This window comes from Zootermopsis nevadensis, unplaced genomic scaffold (assembly GCF_977971745.1).
Source record: "Zootermopsis nevadensis isolate Lab colony 2312 unplaced genomic scaffold, Znev_1.0 Znev_ptg000024l, whole genome shotgun sequence".
Lineage (NCBI taxonomy): Eukaryota > Metazoa > Arthropoda > Insecta > Blattodea > Termopsidae > Zootermopsis > Zootermopsis nevadensis.
The window spans coordinates 437,666-463,270 of NW_028259156.1; the positions used below are offsets into that span (position 1 = coordinate 437,666).

At 39.4% G+C, this 25,605-nt stretch overlaps 1 protein-coding gene across 6 annotated transcripts in view; it reads right to left on the bottom strand.

Annotated features, from left to right (window-relative positions):
- Positions 1 to 25,605, bottom strand: part of nolo (ADAMTS-like no long nerve cord) — a 94,268-nt gene that overhangs the window by 7,617 nt on the left and 61,046 nt on the right. The window contains exons 11-23 of one of the 6 annotated variants that reach the window (XM_087355458.1): positions 23,747 to 23,932; positions 22,211 to 22,347; positions 19,269 to 19,609; positions 18,178 to 18,482; positions 17,712 to 17,839; positions 16,235 to 16,375; positions 15,853 to 16,001; positions 12,425 to 12,610; positions 8,812 to 8,938; positions 8,454 to 8,536; positions 8,191 to 8,377; positions 6,799 to 6,947; positions 3,645 to 3,792 (exon numbers count right to left, since the gene is read on the bottom strand). In XM_087355458.1, coding sequence (XP_087211584.1) covers positions 3,645 to 3,792; positions 6,799 to 6,947; positions 8,191 to 8,377; positions 8,454 to 8,536; positions 8,812 to 8,938; positions 12,425 to 12,610; positions 15,853 to 16,001; positions 16,235 to 16,375; positions 17,712 to 17,839; positions 18,178 to 18,482; positions 19,269 to 19,609; positions 22,211 to 22,347; positions 23,747 to 23,932 — 2,267 coding nt within the window. Of the gene's footprint in view, positions 1 to 3,644; positions 3,793 to 6,798; positions 6,948 to 8,190; positions 8,378 to 8,453; positions 8,537 to 8,811; positions 8,957 to 12,424; positions 12,611 to 15,852; positions 16,002 to 16,234; positions 16,376 to 17,711; positions 17,840 to 18,177; positions 18,483 to 19,268; positions 19,610 to 22,210; positions 22,348 to 23,746; positions 23,933 to 25,605 lie in introns of all 6 variants that reach the window. The other 5 variants (XM_087355459.1, XM_087355457.1, XM_087355461.1 and 2 more) reach the window with 5 other exon arrangements.

Genomic DNA, 25,605 nt, shown 5'->3' on the forward strand with positions numbered 1-25,605 from the left:
GAAATTGATACCATTTCAGTATCTTAATCTCAAACTTAACTTTGCAAAATGGACAAATATCCTCAAACAAAACTTCTGTAAAGAATATCTGTAAGAGAAAGAATCTCACAAGGGCAAAAGATTATTATTTGAAATGTGTAGTATAAGCCTTTGGTGACTGACAGCTTTGACATACCGCAGAAAATGGCGTATTCACCGAGAAGTGCTTGTACAAGCGATTAAAGGAATATAAATCCGCAGGTGCATTTGAACTGCAGCATAAAGCATATCAAACAAAAATAAGAATTGTCAATTATATCAAAAGTTCATTGTTTTCTTCAAAACATTGCCATTGCACTGACATCGTTTTAAAAATAAAGTGGACTTTGATTCTTTGTGGACAAGATTTTTTGCTTGTTGCGCCCGTCTTCTTTGCTGTGTCCACATCCACTCCACAGTCATCATGAACACATTTAAAGTAGATACAAGATGTTAAATAAAGAACACAAGACATAAATCTTCACACTTTGCAGTCTTTCAAAACATCAGTCAGCCTCTTACTTTCAAAGGAAGAGATGTGTTGTTAACGTGCACGCGGCTGAGCACTGTAAATACATACGTATATTGCTTGTATTGTGACACATTCTTCAGTCTACATTTCTAATAAACTTTCCTACCGCACGCAAAGAAAAAGCAGTAGCATTACGTGTCTACATACCAACTTTACGAGAACTTGGGGTGTTGGTTTTTCATTTCCTGTTTTACTAACAGCCACAAATATACTACAGTGTGAGCCAGGGTACATCAGTCAACACAGTGTCCGACTACAGACTGGCTAACTGAGGTGCAAAGGACTTTAAAAAAACCCTGCAAAAGAGCAACTTTATGCCGTCTTTGTAGCTTTCAATATGAACTGTAACATGTGACCCCCCCCCCCCCCCCCAACACTGATTTCTTAAGAATCCAATGTCCTGAAGGTGCATTTCTATAATTCCACTGATGGTTATCAAAAATGGAATGAGACCATTTGGGAGACACAGAAGCAGATTTGAGGATAATATTAAAAATGTGTTTCAAAATAGGGTGTAAGGACATGGATAGGATTCATATGACTCAATAAGCCACAGTCTCCTTAATTGGAGATGTTAACGACTGCTGTATGGATTTCACGCAAGCTGCGTTGCTGCATGCAAGGATGTGTTACACTGTGTGAGATTACAATGGAGGCATGCAGTGGGATCATTCCGTCATGCAAGGATGTGAACAGGCTAATATAACTTAGCCTCACAGTGAGTCACCTTTCCCAGTATCAGTCATCCAAGAGCCATGACTAAGGCACATGGCTTTAAGGATGAAAGACCTTGACAGTCACCTATAACATCTTAATTACTGACCCACATGAAGGCAAGACGCTGGACAACGATTAAAGAGGATACTAGATGGTAAAAGAGGCTGGAACACATAATTCACTGGCCTAAATTTGACAAGAGAAGAAAACATAGGTATGAAAAGTGGATGAGTTGCATTTCAAAGAGGATTCCTTTATGGAAACTTTAAAAAGAAAACTTCTGTTTACTTTCTGAATTTTAAACATTAAACTAAATCAATAAGTATTATGTACCAAGGATGCTGAACACATAATCTGCATATGACAGGGAGTTACAGCTTAAAAACTTCTATATTGGAAAGGTACAGTCTGAAAAATCATCACATAACAGGTCTGAATAAAGTGACTAATAATACCACTTCAAATATTTGAGAAAACTCACAAACAAAATATTTTGAAGTCTCTCAAAAGTGGATCAGCATACAATGAAATAAACCGCAGATTAAGTAGGATTTTAGGTTTACATGGCCGTGAGTCTGAAGACTCAGATGAAATGCTACTTTCTCTTCAATGCAACATTTCTATTTTCTAAAATAAATAATAATTTTTTGCAAATTCTTTTGATTCTAAGAAGAAGGTTCACAGGATCTGCAGACCAAAAATGTTGTCACCGACTATAAAAAAATGTTACATAAATGGCTTTATTTTAGTAAAACTGAAGAGACAGATTGTTCGAAATTCACACTAAATTTTCAAGTGGACTGAATTAGAGTGAATTATAATGACAATGAAAAGGGATACAACAGATAAACACAACCACTTTTATAAATTTCCTACTATTACAAACACAACAAACAGATGAAGATGGCTGTTTTCTGGGGCAATGAGCTGTGTGGTCTTGTAGTACTGACTACTGCTGCAGAGCAACTTACTGCTTCCATCATCAGGGCAATGAGTCAGCACTCTGATGATGAAACGTCAACCAATATCTACCAGACTACACATTGCAACGTCCCAGATGACAGATATCTTCATACTTGCAGCTGTGAGAACCTGAAATCTTAATAAACAGATAATTATAGCTTGATTCATATCCATAAAGAATGGATAGACATATTAATGGCAGAAGATGCTATAAAATCCATCATGTACTTCAGCACTAGCTGCAGCCAACTGGCAACCTTCGAACTTCACTGGCTTAACCCCATTACACATGCACAAGGGGACTCACTGGGTCCCAGAACCAGTGTGGATATGAGGATGCAGAGAATGAGAAGAATGGGCATAAGCGAAGTGTTGAAAAGTGAGCAGGCAACAGCCAGATAACAGGAACATAGCAGGAGGTTGGATAAAGCTTTTGATGCCACACACATGATAGGTATTGTTATTATAGTAGTAGGCTTCTCAAAATCACAAGAGTTTATGCAAATACTGTCTCAGGCTTGAGTAATATGAGTAACGCTGTTCTTAAATTGAATCAAAATCTTCAAGTGTCACTTATACAAGAATTCACTAAGTCCCAAATAAAAATTGTTTTCAACAAAGCTGTTTCACACTTATTCTTCATCAGTTTGTAACTGATTTTCCTCTCTCTCTCTCACGCACATGCGCATGTGCGCGCACAACACACACACAGATCCTTGTTAGGTATCTGCTTTGAGTTAATGCACAAAGAGAAGCCCTTGTATCTGATTTTGAAAGGCACTCTGAATTTATGCAGGATTCGTAAAACTCTGTAATATAATTATCGGTAAAATTAGTCTAAACATTTCCGACAAAGTTGTGTCACAAAAATGATGCATCTTCTTAAGACATTTTTCTTCATAAATTTGTTAAAAGCACGAAACTGTTGAAGCTGGCTCCATTTCGACTATACATTGTCCATCTGGTAAAGCTAACCACCAGGTGACTTGAGATCAACTTTATGCACTAGATCTAACAGATTCATCAGATGGCGGACACAGAGCCAGCTTCAGAAGCATTTATGTTTTACAGATGTAGAAAAATGTTCAAGATGTATCAGTTTAATAATTACTAGTGTCTATGCAGCTGTAATGTGGGACTTGATCTGTCAGACATTAGAGATGTAGAGGGATTTTGCTTGCCTGACTGAACAGTCACGAAGTGCGGCCACTTTCAGCCTCACCTTGTCCTCCATCACTCTCTAAAATACTTTTTTTCCGCCACAGGTCTTTGCCTAGACGTAATTTGGAACCATAATACTTGCACAAAGATCTCTGTAGGTCATAGACCCCACAGAAATGCAAAGCCTAAATTGACTATAACAACGGTTGGCCAAACCTAAAGCTGCGCCCACATAAATGTTCTGGGGACTTACAGTGGGCACATGGCAGCCCCTTGCACACCTTCATGACGGAGGGACGCGGCTGGTCCCTGCAGGCATTGCCTGCCGGCTTCTTCGTGCCATACCACACGCACTGCAGGATTCGGTACTTGATGCCTTGCGTCTCGCAGGCGGCCACACACTGCACATGCACAGACACACACAACTACTGATTAGCTGCACACTCATGGAGGTGGACTCTCATGTACAATTCCCATTTTCATTTAAATATGCCCAATAGCAAAATTTAAAGACATTCTCTTTACTTCCAGTATTACTGAGTCAAACTTCATTTCATGACTCTCGATACTTCTAACTGCATCATTTGTTTCTTTATAGGCCAACTTTTCTATCACCCACAATAATTTCTGACAATTTTTGGAAGTCTAGTACAACAGTTCTAGACACTTTCACTTCATAAGCACTCGTGAAACTTGATTTAGGCCTTATTATAATAGTCACTTGTGAACAATACTACATCGAACTGCAATATAATTTTCACAATCATATGCTAACCTAAAATTCAGCAGTACGAAAATGTATTGCATTTCAAAGAGCTTGTTCCTTTTCCAACCAGTTCTCTATAGAAAAAAAAAGGACAAACATGCATGTCCAGCAAGACTCTGTTCTGCGATCTCAGTGTTCTAGTAGCCAGGACTGGAGTGACGAGATATTCTTACACAGCAAGTCAGATTGTCAGTATTTTTTAACCTTATGTGAAAACGTTCACAGTCCACCTTCATAAGTCTTGCCGGTTGCTCAAGTGTTGGTACGGACTACACGAGAGTTTTAGAATCAAAGACTTTCCTCCTATAAAAGTCTGCTTAAAAACATACACAAAACACTCAAGAAAGAAAACTTGTGTACAGAATTGAATTACTTAATGACAATTTCTTCACCAATACCTTTGTAACATTATTTTTCCAAGTACAAATTCCGCTCAGTTATTTCTCACAAATACAGACTTGACTCAAAGGGAAAATTGTTATATTTGGAGTGGGGAAAAAGGGGTGAAAAGGTATACTGTCTGCACCCTTCTCTTAGTTAATTTAACATTGCCTTATCAACTGTAATAGTTATATAGCACTAATGGTAGTATGAATTTGTAAATGTTCTGGGAAACGTGAATGGAAGTGATCACGGCCAGCTTTAAAACACTATCACAGACTTTGCACGGAGCAGATAAGAAAAACCACACAAAATCTCAATCAGGACAGCCAATATATAAGCTAAGTTTTAAATGTGGGGCATTGAAAATACAAAGCAGAAGTGATAACCACGACTGAAATTTGGTATGGCATACTCCTTTGAGCCGGTCATGAAAACTAGCAATGGCTGGGGGTTCGTCGTGCTGACCACACGTCACCCTGTATCTGGTCGAATGATCGTTCACCTCTGCTTAGGCATGTGAACGTGAGGCCACCAGCCAGCTAGTCGGCTTTGGCTCTCATAGAGCTGTTACGCCACGGATTATACGGCTTTGAGGTTTCAAAGCACTGTTCTGCGTACTACAATTATCAATGCAAGGGGCAGACACCCACTGAAATCAATAGAGTGAAGTCGCATAAGTGTAGCCAGAGTCATCATCAGCTACAAAGTTTAGGCCTTTTGACCCATTCCAGTCTCCATCTCTTTCCTCTTCTTTTAATGTGGTAGTCAAACAGGTCTCAACAAATTTCGTAAGTCAGCATTCTTAAAATATATTCCAAGTAGTTCTATTGGTATTCTTTTACTTTCTCCCCAACATTGAATATATTCTGTTCCTTTTTTTATATAAGCCATTCATCTGTCACCTAACACTGATGTCAGGCATCTTCTTTTAGATGATTCAATTCGATGGAGCTGTTATTATTTAAAGTTCAGCATTCACTGCCATAAACAAGAAATGGCACCGCTAAAATCTGTTGAATTTTAAAATCATCTCTTGCTAAGATTTATTAAGCAGTGAGCAAAACTAAACTTTTTTCCCCCCATAATTCATTTTATAAAGCATTTTTTTTCTCTGAAACAGCCAGAGTAATTAAATAATTGCGTTGTCACTTAAATATTGTTATTTTAACTCTGTGGGTCAGATCAATAAAAACCCACTCAGGGTCATGGTGGAACGGCCTGTCCATGGTGCAAGAAGCTGAATAGGTTGTTCATCATGCAAGTGCAGTTGTACACTACAACAAGCGCTATCACCAACTATGCCTCCAGCCTCCTGCCATCCATCTGGAGTATGCCAGAATGCTATTACTTACTATAATGCCTTCATAATCAACAGACAGTAAGGAAAAATGACTTTGGGAATAGTTACAAGAACTACGGCATTATCCGGAATGTTGTTGTCCAAATTGTGTCAATCAGAATACAGGTTAAGTATTCTGTACATGCAAGTGCACACAGTGCGAGTACAAATAAAACAAATGAGGCTAGGAGAAGCATGGCTCGGACTAAAGTGCATAAGTAAACATACAAGGCATGTCCCCAGGAAGACAATGTGGCCACTGTGCTGTGCACTAATTGGTGATTCTGAATATTCTGAAGCTACTGGTGGTACAATCCCTCGAGTTTTCCCGGCTTCCAGACAAACGCTTGTAGCTGTATCTTAAATTACATCAAGACAATTTCTGAATCCTTCTCATTCAATGCTGTATAACTTATGGAGTTATCTGGTAAATAAACTAACAAACAAACCTACACATACCCATGTCCTCTAATATTTTAACCTAAGAACATTTATATTATGAAGAACTGAAAAGTATCACTGATTAATTAATATAATCAAAAAGATTATAAAATAAACTTGTTAAGTTATAGACCAGAATAACAGAGAGAGCGGTAGGATAAGCTATGCTGTACAAATCCCTTAAACTTGGTCATACGGAGAATATAATGTACATATTTTCATTATGGTAAATGTCATGTTGATGAAACATGTTGACACCATGACGGGAGTTGCTAAGAAAACAAACATTTGATGCAGGAATTGTCTCCAAGGGATATCCGAGACAAACAGAACCCCGTTGTTCCACAGCTTTTGCATTAGACCAATGAAGGGTTACAGAAGTTGTATCTGAGGCGCCTACTGCCAGAAATAAATTTTTTTCATGAGAATTCAGAGCACTTTGTCCACCTATGTGCATTGGGAGTGCAATGTGCTCACCTCAGACCATTCACCAACTTTCCACGTGCCCTTACACTTGTCACTGTAGCACTCCTGACGTTGTAGAGGTTTCTCTGCCTCGCTGCACTGCTGAGTGTCCACTTCCGTCCCATTACTCAGTTGACATCCTACTTCACGTCGCTGCATTGCTGTACAGATATCATCATTTTACACTTTAAATTAATGATGAGAAATTAGAAACATGAATATTTCCACTACGGAACAAAAAAAAAAAAGTCCTTTAGAAATAATTAGTAACACGCAAGCCTGTGCTAGATAGTAAACGAGCAGAAAAAGTACACAAATTCATACAATATTTTATCAAAGAAACACAAATGGTTGAAAGTGTACACACATTTTGGCAAAATAATATTCAGGAGCACACAATAATTTTATTGAAGTATGCAGCAGTACATATTATAAATTACGTAAGATGTTAATTAAATCTGTACAATCTTTAACCAAATAATACTTTCCTGACTTACACCTAATCATTAGAAAATTAAAACAGCTTGTTTTATTAACTCACGAGAAAATGCAGTACACTGTTAGACACCAACAGGGCTAGTCTAAATGATGTTCCTGATTTGAAACACGTTTAATGAAATTCAGATGCATAAAATTGGTACCGATAGAAAGAGAAACTCTCCAAGTTTATGTTGGTATACTTCGTGACCGTGTAGTAACACTGTTTGCCGCCAGGGGCGATATGAGAGAAAAACGCTGCCATCGAAGACAGTGGAGCCTTTTGTGTCCTGGATTTCCACGTTCACCGGACATGACACCCAGTGATTTTTTTCTGTGGGTGTTCGTCAAAGATAGTCTTTTGGTGCCACCCTTACCACAGACCTTGCTTGATCTGCGAGCACGTATCACAGCAGCCATTGCAGCAATCGATCATGATATGCTGCAACGTGTCTGGGAGGAACTCGACTACAGGCTGGATGTGTGCCGAGTTACCAAGGAGGTTCACATTAAACACCTGTGATGTACTGAAACAAAACTTGGAGAGTTTATCTTTCCATTGGTATCAATTTTGTGTATCTGAATTTCATTAAACGTGAGTAACATGTCTTTCAAATCGAGAACATCATTTAGATTAGCCCTGTATATATAAATTTGGTATATATAAGAACAGACAATTAAAGAGAAAAATTAAACTTGCTCTTTGGTACAAACTAAAATAATACAATACATAAGGAAATGGCTATGAATTTGGGACTGACCTGAGCCTATCCTAAGAAGAGAAGAAGAAAATAGGAAATATGGTAAAAAATTTGTCCAAATTTAAAAATGAGCAATACTTCTTCATAAGCACACTAAATACTGGCCTGACCGAAATGTGTCCGACATAAAAGACAATATTTACCAGCGTTATTGAAAGAAGGCTACCTGTGTTCCAGGTGAAACAGCGAGACTCTTCACAAGGTGACCAGTCACTAGGCACCCAGTGTGGGCAGTCCTCTGTGCCGCACTTCTGTAATGTGGGTGGTACTGGCAGGCCAGCATCTTCGCACAGACTGCTGTCCACATTCTGCGTTGTGTTGTGCAGACGCACCATGCAGTGCGCGGCCCTGACCTGAGAGCAAGACGACGAACGTGACCACAATACGCTAAAGGGCGTACTATAACTCATAAACAGCCCAGACACTCACCTGGAACCCACTTCCTCCACAGGATTGTGAACACTTTGACCAGTCTGTTATCATCCAGTCAAACTTAAGATTTTCTGGACTACCTGCATACAAAATGTAACAACACAGTCAGATGTCAGATCCGAACAGCTGGAGAAAATAAAAATGATGTGAAAAACTGACACCTGCTCAGATCAAAGACTTGACATTTTACGATTATCTTGTCTTTTCTCATTTCATGCCAAGTATCATCTGTACTTCATAAAAGACCACTAAATAAATTAAATTAAAAAAAAAAAGTAGAGTATTACATGACAAGATCACGCAAACATCAATGGAAAAAGGGAAATTAAGATGCAGACGTAAAGCAGACCCCTACCTTTCCCGAGAATGACCGTGGAGCCCACGGTGTCCTCCGTGGTCTCCTCACGTTCATCACGCTCTTGAAGGCGCTCCTGTTCCGTCGGCTCGCTGACCATCCGGTGGCCCCTGGAGTTGCCAAATGTCTGGAACAGCCAAAGATTCTGTGCTCTTTGTTATATTGGATCTTGCTTTTACAGGTTCAGCAGCAGGAAACAGTTAATGGCTACGGAGGAGAGGGCACTGAGCTATTAACACTACTTTCTCAAATGTACAATTAAGCATCTACTTCAGCTTTCATTTGCTTTAAAAATTAATGGTCAACAGCCATTTTGTAATACTATGTAAATAATGCTCTTTTATTATCAATCATATATACAGTAAACTACCAATTGCACCTTAAAACCCACAACCTTAACTACAGTCTATAAAAGCTGCATCTCAGACCTCTTAGTAATGTGACCCCTATGGCAAATTTCATATGTTACTCTAAAAGATATTAATATTTAACAGAAACATATTGTGAGTAAAAAGCTACCGAACTGATAACATTTTCAATGTAAATATAATCCTCATATATCTCGAGTGTTGTAGATATGAACCGTAATACCAGTTTTATGCACTAGAAGCTTCATGACTGTTTCTGTTAAAATTTTTCCAAATAAGTAACTAACATTGCTTCATGACAATGCTGAAAAATGTCGTCTAAATGTGAGGTATTCAGATTTGTTCCTTTGTTAAATATAATATGAGAGAAATCTGCACGGAGTTATAAACCTGGAGAATGCCGAATACGGAAATTAACCTGAAATATTCAAATGATGCATTTTATTGTTATACAAAATACAATTAAATGTTGAAATTAAAATTCTAGAAAATTTATATTAAACATAACCTAAGACGAATATAAGCTTCAAATACGAAGAAATTCAAAATAAGTATTGAGAAATAAGGTACAATATATATTTTATGCTCTTACATATTCCCCACTGCACAAATCATGGCAGCAAGATGGAGACAAGATGAATACGTTAGGTATTTATGTCACTCTGTTCTACTTCACATTAATTCTGGTACATTTATTTTCTCATCATTCTTTGAGAAATTTAGACATCCACAGGGTCACCACCATTCAAGGCCTGAAAAACACTTTTACTACAAAGTTTATGTGAATACATAGGAAGATACATAGCAGATACAGTTCTTACATGAGGAAGCAGAAACATACAGATACTTGTACTACAGCGCTACAGCAGTGCAGTTCTAAGGCACCTCATTTTATACAGCGAACAATCCAAATTGATACCGACTGAGCTACAGAGCCAATTTGACGATGTGCAAATACAGCATTATTAGAGTTGAACATGTAGGTCTACGAAATAAAGGAAAGAAAATATACAAAAAGTTATGCAAATAGGAGACAGACCCATTAAGATCGGATGTTAAGTAGACGGACAATTATACAGGAATAGGAGCAATAAAGCTGAAATACCAACATAACTGGGAAAATATGAAAGAATACGTAGGACTGAGAGTTAAAGAAAAAATACTTTGATGGGGGCTTCACTGCCTTCACATTTCAATAACTACTGTCTCTGTGATAACTGTAAGTCAATTTCAACTGTTTAGAAACTGAACAAAAAGCAATTATGCAGTAAGCACGAGTTAGAAAGAAGACAACAAAGAGAAGAAACGGGAAAACCATTACACACAGGAAACAAGTCTGAATGAGGGCAATGCACGTCGCTTGGACGATAATTATTCCAATGACACAAAAGATGTGAGAAGGGGAAAAATTTAATATTATTATTATTGACAAAATGTAAATAGTAAAGAGTTATCTCAGGTTTCTGATGAAGATTTATCATTAAACTAATGCATATTCTTTGACATTTAACTTTGCCTATTAATTTACTAATGTAAAGACACACAATGTGAAAGTTGGGTCAACTGCAAAAAGCTTTCTTAAGTCTTCATCTTTTCAATGGACCCATCTTTCTAGGTTATATTGTTTAACCTGATGACAGAAACAGCCAGCTTGTGTAAACAAATCAAATGAGACATAAACAATGTAATTAAAACAAAAGAATTACAGCTTGAAGATATGACAAAACAGGGCTAAACCATGTGAACTATTGTCACACGCGTAGAAACTGATTTCGATTTAAGACGTTGCAGCGCAGAGGATGCGAAAACACTGCGGTGTTGCTGAAGTCATGCATTTTTCCTGTTCGCTCAATCATAAGCATTACACCATTTTATATTCTTAATGGTTTGTTATGCCTGGCTGCCAGTGTTCCCAAGACTCAAAAAGACGCTGGCGCACAAGTTAAAATTTTAATTTCTTGGCAATGGAGCAAAAGACCACTCTACTATTGTTGGACACCAATTTTGTATTTCTGACATTTCAAGTGATGGAGGTATTTAAATATTCATGAAAGATAAAAACTGCTTATTTCATTAATTAATATGTAAGAGCTCAGTCACAATAAAAAACAAACTCTGGATAAAATGTTACTACTTGTAAAATAAAAATCATAAAAATTGGTGATGGTGTGATTACAAGTTAATTTAGTGTTGTTTGATCTGATATGGAATAATTCCTATAGCGTTCCTAGAGCCAAACTACTTCTCCCCACTTTGTTTAAAACACCGCCATCACAGTACGTGACAAATTTACACATGAAATTTAAAATAATTAACAAATTTATATATATTTTAATCTTTGTGTTTGTAGATAACAGAAGCAAAAAACATCTTAATTTTTCTAATTTATTAAGAGAAATGAAAAATTGTAACAACATATATTTCATACGATTCAAGATCAATTTGTTTGAAATGTTAAGTGCATACAGAGTGCTCAAAATAAGCATTAGAAGGGTTCCTTCCTTCAAGTAACTGTGTTGTAGTAAAACAAACAGAAGTAATGTAATGTAAATTCATGTAAGATTTATTTAGAAAACGTGCGATATAATTTTTCATGTAATTACACGCTTTGCATTTCATTCTTAATCCACTGAGGAGAACTAATATTCTTTACAGAACAACGCATTATGGGGGAAAAATAAAGGAAAGTAAATTATATATCTTTAGTGACAGCCCAAAAGTAGAGAAATTTAATATTTCTTTTAATTCATAAAACCATTAATGATTAAGCCATCTTAAAAGCAAGGAAGTAATTAGGGAAGTCCATTACAATTCTAAGGAAAAGCATCAACTGATAAATCAACGCAGAACACATACAATCTCTCTACTAGGTTAAAAGTCTTGTAAACCCTTCTATGTATGTAGGATTGAGGGTTACAAGGCGGTGAGTCTGAAGATTGCCGTCTTCTGGGTTGTTGAGCCCTGATGGCGGCAGCACAGACTTCTGAAACGTCGGTAAACGTCTACCGGACTGCATGGCGCAACAACCCAGAAGACAGCAATCTTCAACTGAAGCCATGATCTAGGATCTGTCATAAACATGATTATGCAGCTGACTTCAACATAAATACTTACAGTAGCAATAAGGAGACTACCGGCTGCTCAATTTCAAGCTCTTCTAACATTCAGCAAGCTTTACAGACAATACAGAACACAGTGTGAAGTGACATGGGGGTTGTGGCACTGTAGGGGAGGGGGTCGCTCACCTGCAGGTTAGCTAGAAGCTTCTGGAAGTGGGGCATGGGACGTGAGCCCCCCGATCTGGAGGGGGGTTCTCCAAAAGAATCTGACAAGCGGGGGGGCGTAAAGGACACGGGACCCTCAAACTGGTATCCACCCGTTGCCACATCTGAGGCAGCGTCAGGCTTGTTAGAAGGGTTGGATACCTCAGCCTGTGTGTGTACAAAACACATGAGCGATGAAGGACATTACTTGCATTTGCAGCAAACTGCACCGCAGTCTGGAAAATAAGGCCATTTTCATAGGCGTGCCACAAAACCACAAAATACTGACACAAGTTCAGAAAAGAGTATTATATAATAAAGTACAAAATTCAATACCTGATAGGAATCTAGGATGAGAATTCAATTTAAGATTATCTACAATTCTTTGAAAGTCATTCTGGTATTCTTATATTTATGATTTTTATGTTTGTAAAGACTTGGCAGTAAGATCATGACAAATAATACTGTATATGCCTTTCCTGAAAATTTGTTTCATGTCACATTATTTTGAAATCAGACATAACATAGAATACTCACTCTTTGAATGAGATGCAATTTTATACACAAAACTTACTTCTTAAACACTTAAAACTGTTTCCCACTTCAAACATAAAGAAATTTTACATTTACCTCCATAAGCTAAATACTTCGTTTTTAGAAATATATCAGCTATACGAAACAAATATGTGTGTTATCTCAATAAACTGCTAGTTCACTTATCCTTTCTAGAAAGAAAGTTCGCTATCGAGATTCCCATGATGTCTGCTTGTGTCCTACATTTCAACTTTTGAATTAACCGTCTGTTTACGTGAAGTTTACGCCGCCAAAGGCCACCCAGGGAAGTGACAGAGATTGAATCGCAACATACGTACAAAGCACGGATTCTCCTGAAGCAGTTATGGAAGTCTCCTACTTACACCTGCCTTTTCTCTTTCACTTGGTCCAGCCTTTGTCTCCGACACTTCCTGTTTCTTGATCTTGTACGAAGAGATTCAAGTCCATCTCACCTACCATCTACCTGAGTGACCATCCTTCCTTGCCTGACCCCTGACTGAACTCTACATAACCCATCAAGTTCTTAACCATTCTCAATTCAACCCTGAAGGCTGAGGCAGCACATTTACAAAAATGTTGGTATACAACCACAAGACTACACCCCAGAAGATCACTATCTAACATATACAGCATATTTACAACTGCAAGCAATAAAATTATTCTGACTTGGCTGCAATTTAATCTTATGACTGTCTGTACGTCACTCCAGCACGCTAACCAATGAGCTTGACTGGTACTGAAATGTTCAATTATAAATTTATATTACATAAATATGACATTAAGGACACAAGATTTGTGGCTATATCTATACAATAGGAAAGGTTTTATGACCTCTGCCACTGAGCACTTTCCTGTCGTTCCGATACTAATTTGTGGGTGTAACATATTAGACAAGCCTCGCAGGAATAGAGCAAGTTTCTAGGTTCTCACAGCACTGACTATGAAAATAATTGTCTTTTGGTATGTTATGTTGCGCCATCCAGTCTGATAGAAAGTGACTCCCATCATCAGAGGGATTCATCTTTTTCACCATACTACAGGGCACAACATCCCAGAAGACAGTCATCTTTAAGGCTCAAATATTTCAACTTACTGATACTTAGAATTATCCCTCATTTTCTGTAACCAAAAGCATACAAATATTAAGAAATAGTTCGTGCTTCGGTAACAGGAATCCACACCACACTAAATGGCAATCACTACAAGAGAAATATGCCCAGAAGCAATGCAACCCAGAACAACAACTTACGAAGGGCAGAGGAGAGACACACTGTACTGCGCTTAATTTAACAAGAGCTGCTGAAACATAAACATATGTACAACAAACTACATTCTGGATATTATCCATTGTCCCAGATTTAATAAATCACGTTTCTCAGATCGGAGTCTATCTCCGTCGTCAGGTAAAACCTACTCTGTTGGACCCAATCGATATAGCTAGTCCCTATCTCCAGACAGCAGCAGGGCATATATATATACGTCACATTTTATTAAATCTGGGACGACGGATATGTCCAGAAAGTAGCTTGCTTCAACGACGACCCATCGTCACAAACCTTCAGAATTAAGATATGTACAACGGCTAAAATAAAGTGAAATGGCCAATCATTACATGATATTATAAAGATCTTTAAAATGTATAAGATATCTTGACTGTAAAAGTAAAGTAAAGCTATCCCACAATACGCCATTTAGGCACTTACGGGGAGAGGAGTTATAGCTCCTACTCATTCTTAACCTCGGCACTAGGTGGGGGCGAGTGGTTAGCGGCACGCCCCGACCACGCTTTACCCCCAGTACCCATTGCATAGGAGGTTGGGTGGGCCCCAGAGCACACCTGGATGCAGAGGCTAGAGGAAAAATCCTTTGCCCCCATCAGATAAACGTACTCACCAAATTTCTGAATGAAATAATCATCCAATTCACATATACTTTTGTTTTCACTAATATATGACATACAATGTATTTACAGAATGGTTCTGTCCACAAGAAAGCCTTGCTTACTTTAACAGAACTGCAATCTGGAAATTTTGAAACCAAGATAAGCTAACGTAGAAATAGGATTACAAAACGGACGGCAACTTACCAAAATAGGCACTGAAAGAAACTCACAAGTTGCATTAAGTTGACAGGAATATTATGAATAAATACATGGAAATGACAGAAAACACCTTATTTTGCATAAAATCTTATAAGAGAACATGGCTCGTCCACACAATAACATCTAAGGCAACAGTCACTAAGGATTATTTATAATAAATTGCACGTGGTAATACAATTGGTATTAAAATCCTACTGAGCCATCAAGTGCAAAGAAAGAGGATCCTACTTCTGCTTTTCTCTGTATGCGGCAAGGACCGTTGCATTATCTGCATAATATTAAAATATGAACAAATTGGTTACGAATAATTCCATGAGATACAAAAGTCATCTAGTACAGCGAGCCACGCACCAGCAGCTCTTCTTGTGCCGTCTATCGAGAACAGACGCATAAAAAACTTTCATATCTTTTCATGGGTGTAAGCAGACTTGTCGGGACCGCGGCCTGGGGTTACGAAAGTGTACGGGTACACTTTATGGATGCGAATGGGTGAATGATTGTGCTCAAAAGTTTTTGTAAACTTTCAAACAATTTGTGATGCTGAGAAGCAGAATGCCGCCAATAAATTGTGGCCGTCTCTCACCAGAACCTGCAAACAGTAAAATTTAGACGCTGACAGCCATTCGCTGTGCATCATGGACTGACGAGTTTGTTGGTGTATTTTGCATGACGGGGTGATCCTTAGTACCTGTACCTGGTCTTTCGCTAACAGCATGCCTGGCAGTGACCAGAAGTCCAACCAGGTCTTAATTACCTCCAGTGCTGGTGTAGTGGGGAGTGAGGCGTACACCCTGCCTGATGGTTTCTTGGGTAATGAAGACAAGGGGTTGCTTTCTGGTCGCAGCTCGTGGCTCAGATCATCAACTCCTGGTGGAAAGGGGTGACGACCATCATGGTTTGGTCCTTCAACAGTAAAATTATCCTTCTCTGAATGCTCCTGTGTACGGTGAAAATGCGGTTAGCATGAACACTCTAGGACGGTGACTGAGCTGAAGACATGGCATAACTAGTACATGTAAAGGTTTATAAAATGTCAATAGATACATAAGTAAAGCTGTCCCACTACTTGCCATGGTTAGTGATATTAAATTTTGAGAGGGTGCCCAGAGTTCCTGTGAACAAACAACAATAGTTACCATTGCTCTCCATGTTTGGATCTTCAAGGCTTGTCCTATCCAACATGTGGTTCATGTTCTGCCTATCGATCTCCTCCGAGCTAGGAAACTCTCCGGGTCGAGGTTTTACTGTCATCACTAGGTCAGCAGATGACTGTCCAGCTGTGGAAAAATGTTCTAATGACAGCCAATAACATGATATTGAAATATTATTCATATATGATACATTTTTACAGTGTTCTTCGTAGATAAAATACTGTGGGAGGTTTCATAGGACATATCATGACAGCACGATGCCACATAAAGCAACGATATATAATATCGTAACAACATTACATTCAAAAGGTTGGCAGAATTTACAGCTCACACTGATACAAGGTTTATAATGTTACAGCTTTACAAAACTTCAATTATATACAGCCTTCTGCTTCTTGACTGTAAAGTAAGTAAGAATTGTGGTCTACATATCTGACAGCAGACCCTGTATATTCAACACTGCAAATACCAACATCCACCATCAGCCATGACTATGAAGAATTTCCTTCCAAATTCCCATCTTCAAAATATAATACTGATTTTAGTATTACTTTCTTGGCCTACTAAATGGCCCATTTTCACACATCTTTCTCACAAAATTTATGTATGCATTTCTTGTCTACCTCATCTCAGTTATATATGTTCATCCTTGCAATATCCTTATTTCATCCATCTCAGGTCCAAATACTTCATAACTACTTTGCCTTCAGGCATCAATTCACAAATCTTCACATCAAAACTAACACCTTTCTTTGTCCATTCTTCAATCTATCTCTGCATGAACTAACTAACTAACTAACTGACAAACTGACTAGATGGCTTACGGAACCTGAAGGTTCATTACCTAATTAACTAAAGCCTTGTCCTGGGCCAACAAAATCCAGTCTCCTTCAACTCCTATCTCCCATAGATCCCGCCTGAGATTATCCTCCCATCTACGTCTAGGTCTCCCCAGTGGTCTCTTCCCCTCAGGCTTCCCGGTGCACACCTCTTGTCCCATCCATGCACGCTACATGTCCCGCCCATCTCATTCTTCTCGACTTTATCACCCTGACAATATTGGGGGAGGAGTACAGATTTTTAAGCTCGTCATTATGCAGTTTTCTCCATGTCTCATCGTCTTCCCTCTTAGGCCCAAATATCCTCCTCAACACCCAATTCTCAGACACCTGCAACCTGTGTTCCTCTCTCTGAGTGGGAGACCATCTTTCGCACCCATACAAAACAACGGGCAAAATTATTGTTTTGTATATTTTAATCTTCATTAGCCAAGATTCATTAAACCTCCAAAGTCTCTGGGTAGAATATTACGCAATTTTCTTTAAAGACGATGTTCAGTCCCAAGTATCCTCACAAACTGCATTAAAAAGCAATTACCTGCAATGCAGTAACTGGAGGAATAAAACTTTGTAAAATATTCAATAACAAATTCAGAATGATGACACGCAAGTCACGTTCTTACCAAGGCAAGTGTAAGTTCCTCCATCCCTCTGCGTTACGTCTTGAATACGGAGAGCGCCTTTCTTCGAAATCTTGTATTTCTTTGAATTACTTATGAAATTGTGATCTTTTGCCCACTGAATTTTAGTCCTGCAAGTACAAAAACACCAAGACTGCAAAGACCTGACATGCAAACGGCACTTAAATCACTGTTCTCCTCATTAATCAATACAAACACAGTGGCATTTATTTTGCAGTTAACTGAAGTTGAAGCGTACACAAAATCCATCAATGAACTGGAAATACACTGAAATTATTAAGTCCTTATACAGTAACATCATAAGACTTAAATTACAATCTACTTATGCACATTAACAGTCTCCACAGCTGGAAATTTATCCCCTCCTACTGATTTCCTGATTAAAGTCAAACACAGATAAAACATTATCAGCTCACATAAACAGGATTAAGTTTTTCTGTTGCATTACCTGTTGAACCGTTTCACAGGACACTTGATCTTGATCTGCGTGCCCCAGAAGACAGTAGCCTGTCCGCCAATCTTGAGCGTCACCTTCTTCTTTGAGGGGTTCTGTTGTACGTACGAGTGGTTCGAGGTGGCTATGTGTGGCCGGTCTGACTCCAGGACGCAGGAGCGGGTGTTGCAGGGCTTCTTGTCCGCTGGCTTGCTGGGCGGGCACTTGGACATCGAGCGCAACACCACGTGGTTCTGAGCCATCACCTGCTTACACTCTACCAAACGCGTCTTTATGCCTCCACCACAGCTCTTGGAGCACTGTGCAAACAACGTACATGAAGTCACAACTCTCATATTAGCACCACTTAAATTTAATTAATGGAACAGGTAAGAATTATTGATTATGTAAATATTAGCGACACAAAACACTCATTTATGATCATAATTGTCTTAAGGAACTGAAGTGTTAAAATTAATATGATCTTCCACTGACCCCAGCACCCACACCCGATCCTCACCATCTTCCCCCCGTCTTCCAGCCAAGGTTCTACGCCGTCCATCCGGTTCCCATATCTGAAACCGATTCCTCAAACGTCGCTTACTAAATTGTATGAACGTACAGAACTGACAAAGACAAAAGGCACATAAGAAACGATAAGACTCGCCATGTCTTCAGACAGGATGCCACACGGTGTAATGCGATAGTCAACCCGTGACTTAAAATCTGGTCATAAGGACCAATAAAGCCGGGTTTGCCGACCGATTGCCAGTCGCAAAAAGAGTTCAGCCTCGCTGCAGCTTAGTAATCCCCTTATTATCATCGAACTATTGTCTAAAAACTTCTTTAGAATGATATGGAGACTTGTCGACAGTAACAAAGGAGAAAAGAAGCAACAGAAATGAGAATTTATGTTTTATGGTACGTTTGATCAAGTCTTATTTCAGCCGTATTCAAGTACAGAGTTATCTTGTACCCAAAACGAAGTCAACCAAACAAATCTTATGAAGGAAACAAGCATCAAATTTAATCTAAATCCACCAAGTGTTTCCATAAAGCGCATTTGAACAGATGGTTGGACACCACTCCTTGTTCACGTCACGCACCTTTGTCCACTCGGATGTGTGCCAGTGGATAGGGCAGTCCAGCACGTTGCAGTACTGGCGATCGATGGGCGGTGGCTGCGGGCACATGTTGTTGGGCACGATGACAGTGTTGGAGCCGCCCCTCGTAACCTCGTGGATGCAGTTCACCTCGCGGGTCTGGAAGCCCACGCCGCAAGACTTGGTGCAGGGCTGGAAGTCCGAGTAGTTCCATCGCGGTGGGCAGGGATGATCGTTGCACGTCCGGATGAGAGCCTCGGGACGCGCGTCCTGGGGGCACAGGTAAGGTGACACAGGCTTCTGGTCGCCGTCTCGCACGCACAGGATGAGCGATTCCTGAACTCCTGTAAAGCGACGCATCAAATGTTTCCAAATATGCCGTTGTGCCGCTGTTAGCACAGAAATAGGACGTCAACATGAGTAACCTGAGAGATGTACTTTACTCTAGATATCTACAAAATTTATCAGCTGAAATTATCCAAAAAGCAAGTAATTACATTCAATAATAAAGTGATTTAAAAGCTATAACAATGCATCATTTATATTCCACTAAGAAGAATTAATTCCAGAATATTCAATTGTACAGTTTAGATTATCTTAACACACATAAATGATAAACATTTCGCTTAAACCTAGACTGGGACTTTGACGGAAATTCGAAACTTCATAAAAGTACAATGGGCTAATGATGAAATATCACAGCATTGAATGGCAAAGATTCCAGTACCAACACAGAAAAAAATCAGAGAATTTTTGCTGTCACCAAGAAAATAAATGGCACTTTTGAATGCCTGTATTCATTGATGAACTGCACCGACATGAATGAATTTAGCATCATAAAACATGTAGAATTTGGCAGTCCCTATTTTGAGTAAAACATATTCAGCGTGTGATCCCCGCACATCTGACACCATTTGCCGATGAAGTAAATTTTCCACAGCGAAAACAGTGTTTTGTCAGTGATGCTGTCCACAATTAAATTTTTGAATTGTATGTGGGAATTTTCCTACAGGATTTTCCATAATAATTGTAGGGTTTCAAGTCTGGTAAACATGGAGGCTTAGAACGTGAAATTCTAAAGTTGTTCAGGATTGATGAGAGGTGATCTTTCATGTAAATGTTCATTTAGGAATAAACGGAAATTGTTTCTCCCACGTCCGAGGCTTTGAAGACCTGGAGGAGTTTCGGGCAGAACGGAACATTAAATATGAGATCCGTGAAGACCGAGCCAAAAATTGGAACAGACGAAACAGCACCCAAACCATTTTTGAGGATACAAAGAATTCTTCACGGGGTTATCACTGTTCCACAAATATTTGTTCAGTTTTCGGCAGAAGTGCGCTCAGTAGTTAAACCAAATATGATAAATAACACTGAACGCTGAGAAAATGAATCACACAGAGCAACGTGTGTGTATCTTTGTAAGCATCAGCCGTTGCATCTGAATATTGTAGGGAAACATTTAGAAGCAACTATTTAAACAGAAGTGAAAGTGGATATCTGTTTTAAACTTTTCTCTTGGGCAACAAGTAAGTATTTAATGTACACGCAGAACGATTTCAGGTGTTCTCTTTCTGCTAATAATACCCTTGGTAAGATTTCAGATTCTCATGGGTAAATTTGGTAATTATGTGCATTTTTTGTTGTTAGAAGTACTTTATGCCCAAGTGTGAACGAACACCTTATTGGCAGATTTTCTTTCTGACCCTATGATCCCACTCGAGAACCACTGGGCATATTTGGATGAAATTTGGCATTAACTTCATGGCATTGGAGGTTACTGTCAAATCTTACTTTATAATTACGTAAATCAGTAATTGACATGGTAGTGATTTATTTTGAGATTAGTGACAGAACATTGGAAGACACAAGAACTGCTCGACGGATTTTGATGAAATTTGGTACATGCTTCATTCCAATGGAATTTCATATAAAATGGTACTTTATCACTGGGTGTAGGAGGCCCCAAGGGGGCATAGCAAGAAAGGTCGAGGGTGGGTACCTCAAAGACAATAAGATGTGGTGTGGATGCATCTTAGGAAACGCTGAGTGTTTCGACGTGTTTAACAAACATACAGCATGTGCACAAAAGAACTTGACACTCTCAAAATGACAGACAACAAATGCTGCGTGCTTATAACTTCACACCTACACCAGTCGATAGAAAAAACGACGAAAGTTATGTAAACACTGCACAGAGACTTGATATATCCTCCGCGAGTCACACGGCAGATGTCGGTACGATAATCCAAATCGACCCTAACTTTGTGCAAAAAGTCCCAAGCGATGGAAGTAACAGGCAGTTGGGATTCGCTGCATCAACTTTGACAAAGATGCCGGCGAAAATGGATATTCGGCTGGGTGGTCTAATTTGAAAATGAGTAGGAAGGGCTAGTTGCACAACTGCACTATAGGCTCCGTCTTCGCCAACCGGAGAACACGCCTAGTCCTATATCGCGGGGCAGCCATTTTAAAAACTAGTGACATCTAGCGGAAGCGCGCGACAACAATCACTCGGGTCATTTGAAACAAGATAGAGAGCTTTTCGACCGACTGCTGTTAGTGTGTTTTCTGTGTAACTTTGAGTGTGTCAAAAGTTCATTTGAGTTCATTCTGTACCAAAACCATAAACAGCCAAGGACTGCATTTCTAGTACTCAGTCATCCAGCGTTACGCTGTGTCGCAACTGAATCAAATTTCCAAATAAACAGAACTGAGTGGTGGCTTTTGAGAGAGTCCTTATGTCAATTTACAAGAACTGTGTAGGTGGCACTCGACATTCCTCTTCCAGGGTTTGAATTGTTCACACTGCCGGAAGAAAAATAAAAATCAAGAGACCCGTCACCTCAGTTCAAGGGCCACGCGAGTAATACAAGGGCGTGTCTGAAGTGCATGACAAGTTACGAGCGGACGGAAACTCTCCTGATGCCGGAAACATGACTCACCTCCGAGACAGGACGCACTGCAGTGGGTGAACCCTTGCTGTTTCCACGTGTAAGTCTTCCCTGCAGGTGCTGCGACCCTGATCGGGTCATGTCGGTAAGTTCCGGAGTCCCCGTAGAAGCCGCCCTCTGCCTCCAACCTGAATGTGTTGCAGATTATTCAAGAGAAACCAAATTAATTTAACATAGACCTTTTATATTTTGAGGTATCATTGCCTGTAACGATGAAGTCGCGGGTTCAAATATCGGCCTAGTCAGTGGTATCTCTCAGTCCCTTAAGGGAAAGTCAAGGATAATATCTTGAAATAAAACATTTCGACTACTGGGGACCAGTGGCCAGAAGATGCTCTTGAAATGCTGACAGTTGCTCGGCCACTCAATAAATTGCCCGACTTTTGTAATACCAGAAAGTTAATTGCCGATTTTTCAGGATACTGCAGGAGCTTCAGACATATGTAACCAGTCCGCATCCTCACATACAGTTTTTTTTAAATTCATTTAAATACAGGGTGCATATAAGTCATCTTTAAAATTTACTGCTGAATAAAATCTTTATGAAAATACGTAGACTCAATTTCTAAGCTAGACGCGTTTCGCCGAGTTCCCGGTAGATGGTAGCACACGCTCTCTTCCACTGCACTGTAATACACAGGTCCAAAGACATTTTGAGGAAAAGTACCACAAGATGGCAGCACCAGGACCATCGATACGTGCCTCGTACAAACAGCTCATTGGGTCCGGAAGTGTTTTGCACAACAGAGGTTTAGGGTGTCCATGTGTGTCTGAAGAAAACGTCGAAAGGATACGCAGGAACTTTGTCCGCAGACCACGTAAGCCGACACGAGCTGCAGCACGAATTTAACATAGTATAGGTTGTTTCTGTCTGCGTGCTTGCAAGTTGTGTATAGCGCAGGCAATTGCTCCAAATAGTTTCAACGATTATCTTTCAGGATTCTGCGTGCGTTTCCTATGTGATACCTGCCGCAGGTTCCTCACCCCCTCTCTGTTGTTATCATCCTAATACAATCTGACGACGTCAAATTACAGATTTTCTCAATAAGCTTCTTTCTCACGCCTTCTGCTGCGTTCTGCTTTTTAAGTTCGATTACTTTCCTCGATATCTCGCTCTCGAACGCAGTCGATTGACGTTCCTCTTTAATGCGAGAGTTCGCACTCACACAGAATAACAGGTAATGTTACAGTTTTTACATCCTAATATTTGCATTTTTAGATCAAAAATTGGAACAGAACCTCTGAAACGCTTGGAAGCAACAATTAATCGAATTTCTTCTACTCTTAATTTGTACAATTCATTTAAAATTTATATGCATCTTACCAGCAAAAAAACTTATGTCGGCTACAAGAAACAATATCGATTTTAAAATTCGGAACGCCGTACGTGTGTTCGCTCGATGAGTCGAGCTGAGTTCCTGGCTCTGAGCGATCGGGGTTCGATTCCCACTGGCGCCACAACAATTTTGCTGACATTCTCGACTTTTATAAAAAGGAACAGAAAGTGTTTCTTGGGTTAGGGCGTACCTGTGGGCTGAGCAGGGCTCCAGGACACAGCGCTCCACCTCCGAAGGCTTAGGACCCTGACAGTGGCCATCAGGAAGGCGGGCCATAGTCCTCGCGAAGTCAAGGAAGATCTTGCACTGGACTTCCCGTTTGCGGAAGCCCTGTCCACACGTTACGCTGCAGGGCCCCCATTTCTCAGGCATGAAACTATCCGGAGAGATAAGCAACTGAATTCAATTACAACATCGCCGTTGGCAGCACTTGAAATGGTAACGAGGCTTTGGGCCCCAGACACGTCGGAGCTCACGAAAGCTTCGAGTACTAGCGGAAATACACTCAAATATCCGGTATTAAAATGGGTTCTTGTCTCCTGTTCTGAAATCCCAGCCTCAAAGACGAGTGATCAGGGTTGGCCTTTCGAAAACTACGATCACAACGGGACCGATGAGCGAAATGTTGGGAACATTGACACCCCTGCTGTGGAGGTGAGTTATGCAACCCACTCAAGACCAAATAATATTTCATTAACCTTCGTATAAAGAGCCACTATGATGTGGCAAGTCTGCGGGGGAAACTTCAGAATTTAAATTTCACTCCCAAGATCTGATATTTTGGAAAGTAAATGCATGTTCTAATAACAAACGAGAAGGTTAATTCTTTCCTGTTATCACTTAATAAGAGCTGTGGACCCGTGCGAATATTTTATCTGTAGAGAGTTTTTTTAGTGGCCTCTTGTGATGTGCGAATATAAATTCTAGCGGCTACTTAAATCAAGACAGGGACTTAGTCTCACTACGACGCGACAACGAAATTCTCAAATGCAACTGATTTAACTCTTTTCTAGGACTAGAGCACCACAAAGTTGTGTTATTAAAAGTAAAACAAATATATACAATTGTCAGTTTCCATGAAATAATATTTAAATCGCAAAATATATTTTACACGAAGCAGAATTTTATATTTTCTATGTATCATTTTTGGTCTGAGAAGACAGTATTACAAATAGTTACGAAATAAAATATGTTTTATTGAAACTATGTATTTTGTGTAAAACTGTAGGTCAGGCCATAATAAGTTTCTGACGCCTGATAAACTTGACCGCTGCTATGTTAATCGACGTCAGAAAATAATATCGAATACCAATTAAAAGAATTTCCACTTTCGTTAAACTGAAAATAAATATGCAATAACCACATTTCCTAACCGAAATTAAGATTTAAAATAATAAGTAAACTTAAATTAAAGTTTTCGAATCAAACCGGAAAAGAATTAAATACAATATATTATATTGGCCACTAATATTAAAATTTGCTCGTAAGTGTGTGTTTCGCAAATGAAACTGTTGGTTTGTTTCCAGTTACAATTTCTGACGTTTCGCTGGTGCTTGTAATTTTAATGGTCTTGCAGGTTATCGGCGGCGTTTCGGAGGCACGTGTCGCTTGTTTATCAGTTTTAGGCGACGTTTCTTGGTCGTTTTGTGTGACTGTTCCTCAAATTCTAGAAATCGACGTTTCATGAGGGCGCCTCTGCCTGTTGATCGTGACACACAATTTGGTGTCCGTCACAGGTGGGGATTCGAACTCTGTCCGTCCTATATTCGGTCAGTGACTTTATTTTACGACGCGCCATTAGTTTTGAATTTCTGGAAACAAATCGGACTACAAAAATTCTCAAAAATAAATTAATGGACTTCTTTTCCTTAATCCAACATGGCGATATCTCGACCTCCCCGATTTTCATTATTATCAACCACAAGACGTAAGACCGCGAGTCCATTCCATTTTCCTCTTAGGTCTATCGACCTTTTAGTTCGTTTCTTGTCGTCATTTGGTGTCAGAAATGTTAGCACCGGCTCGTGCCTAGAAAATTCCACCGATCAT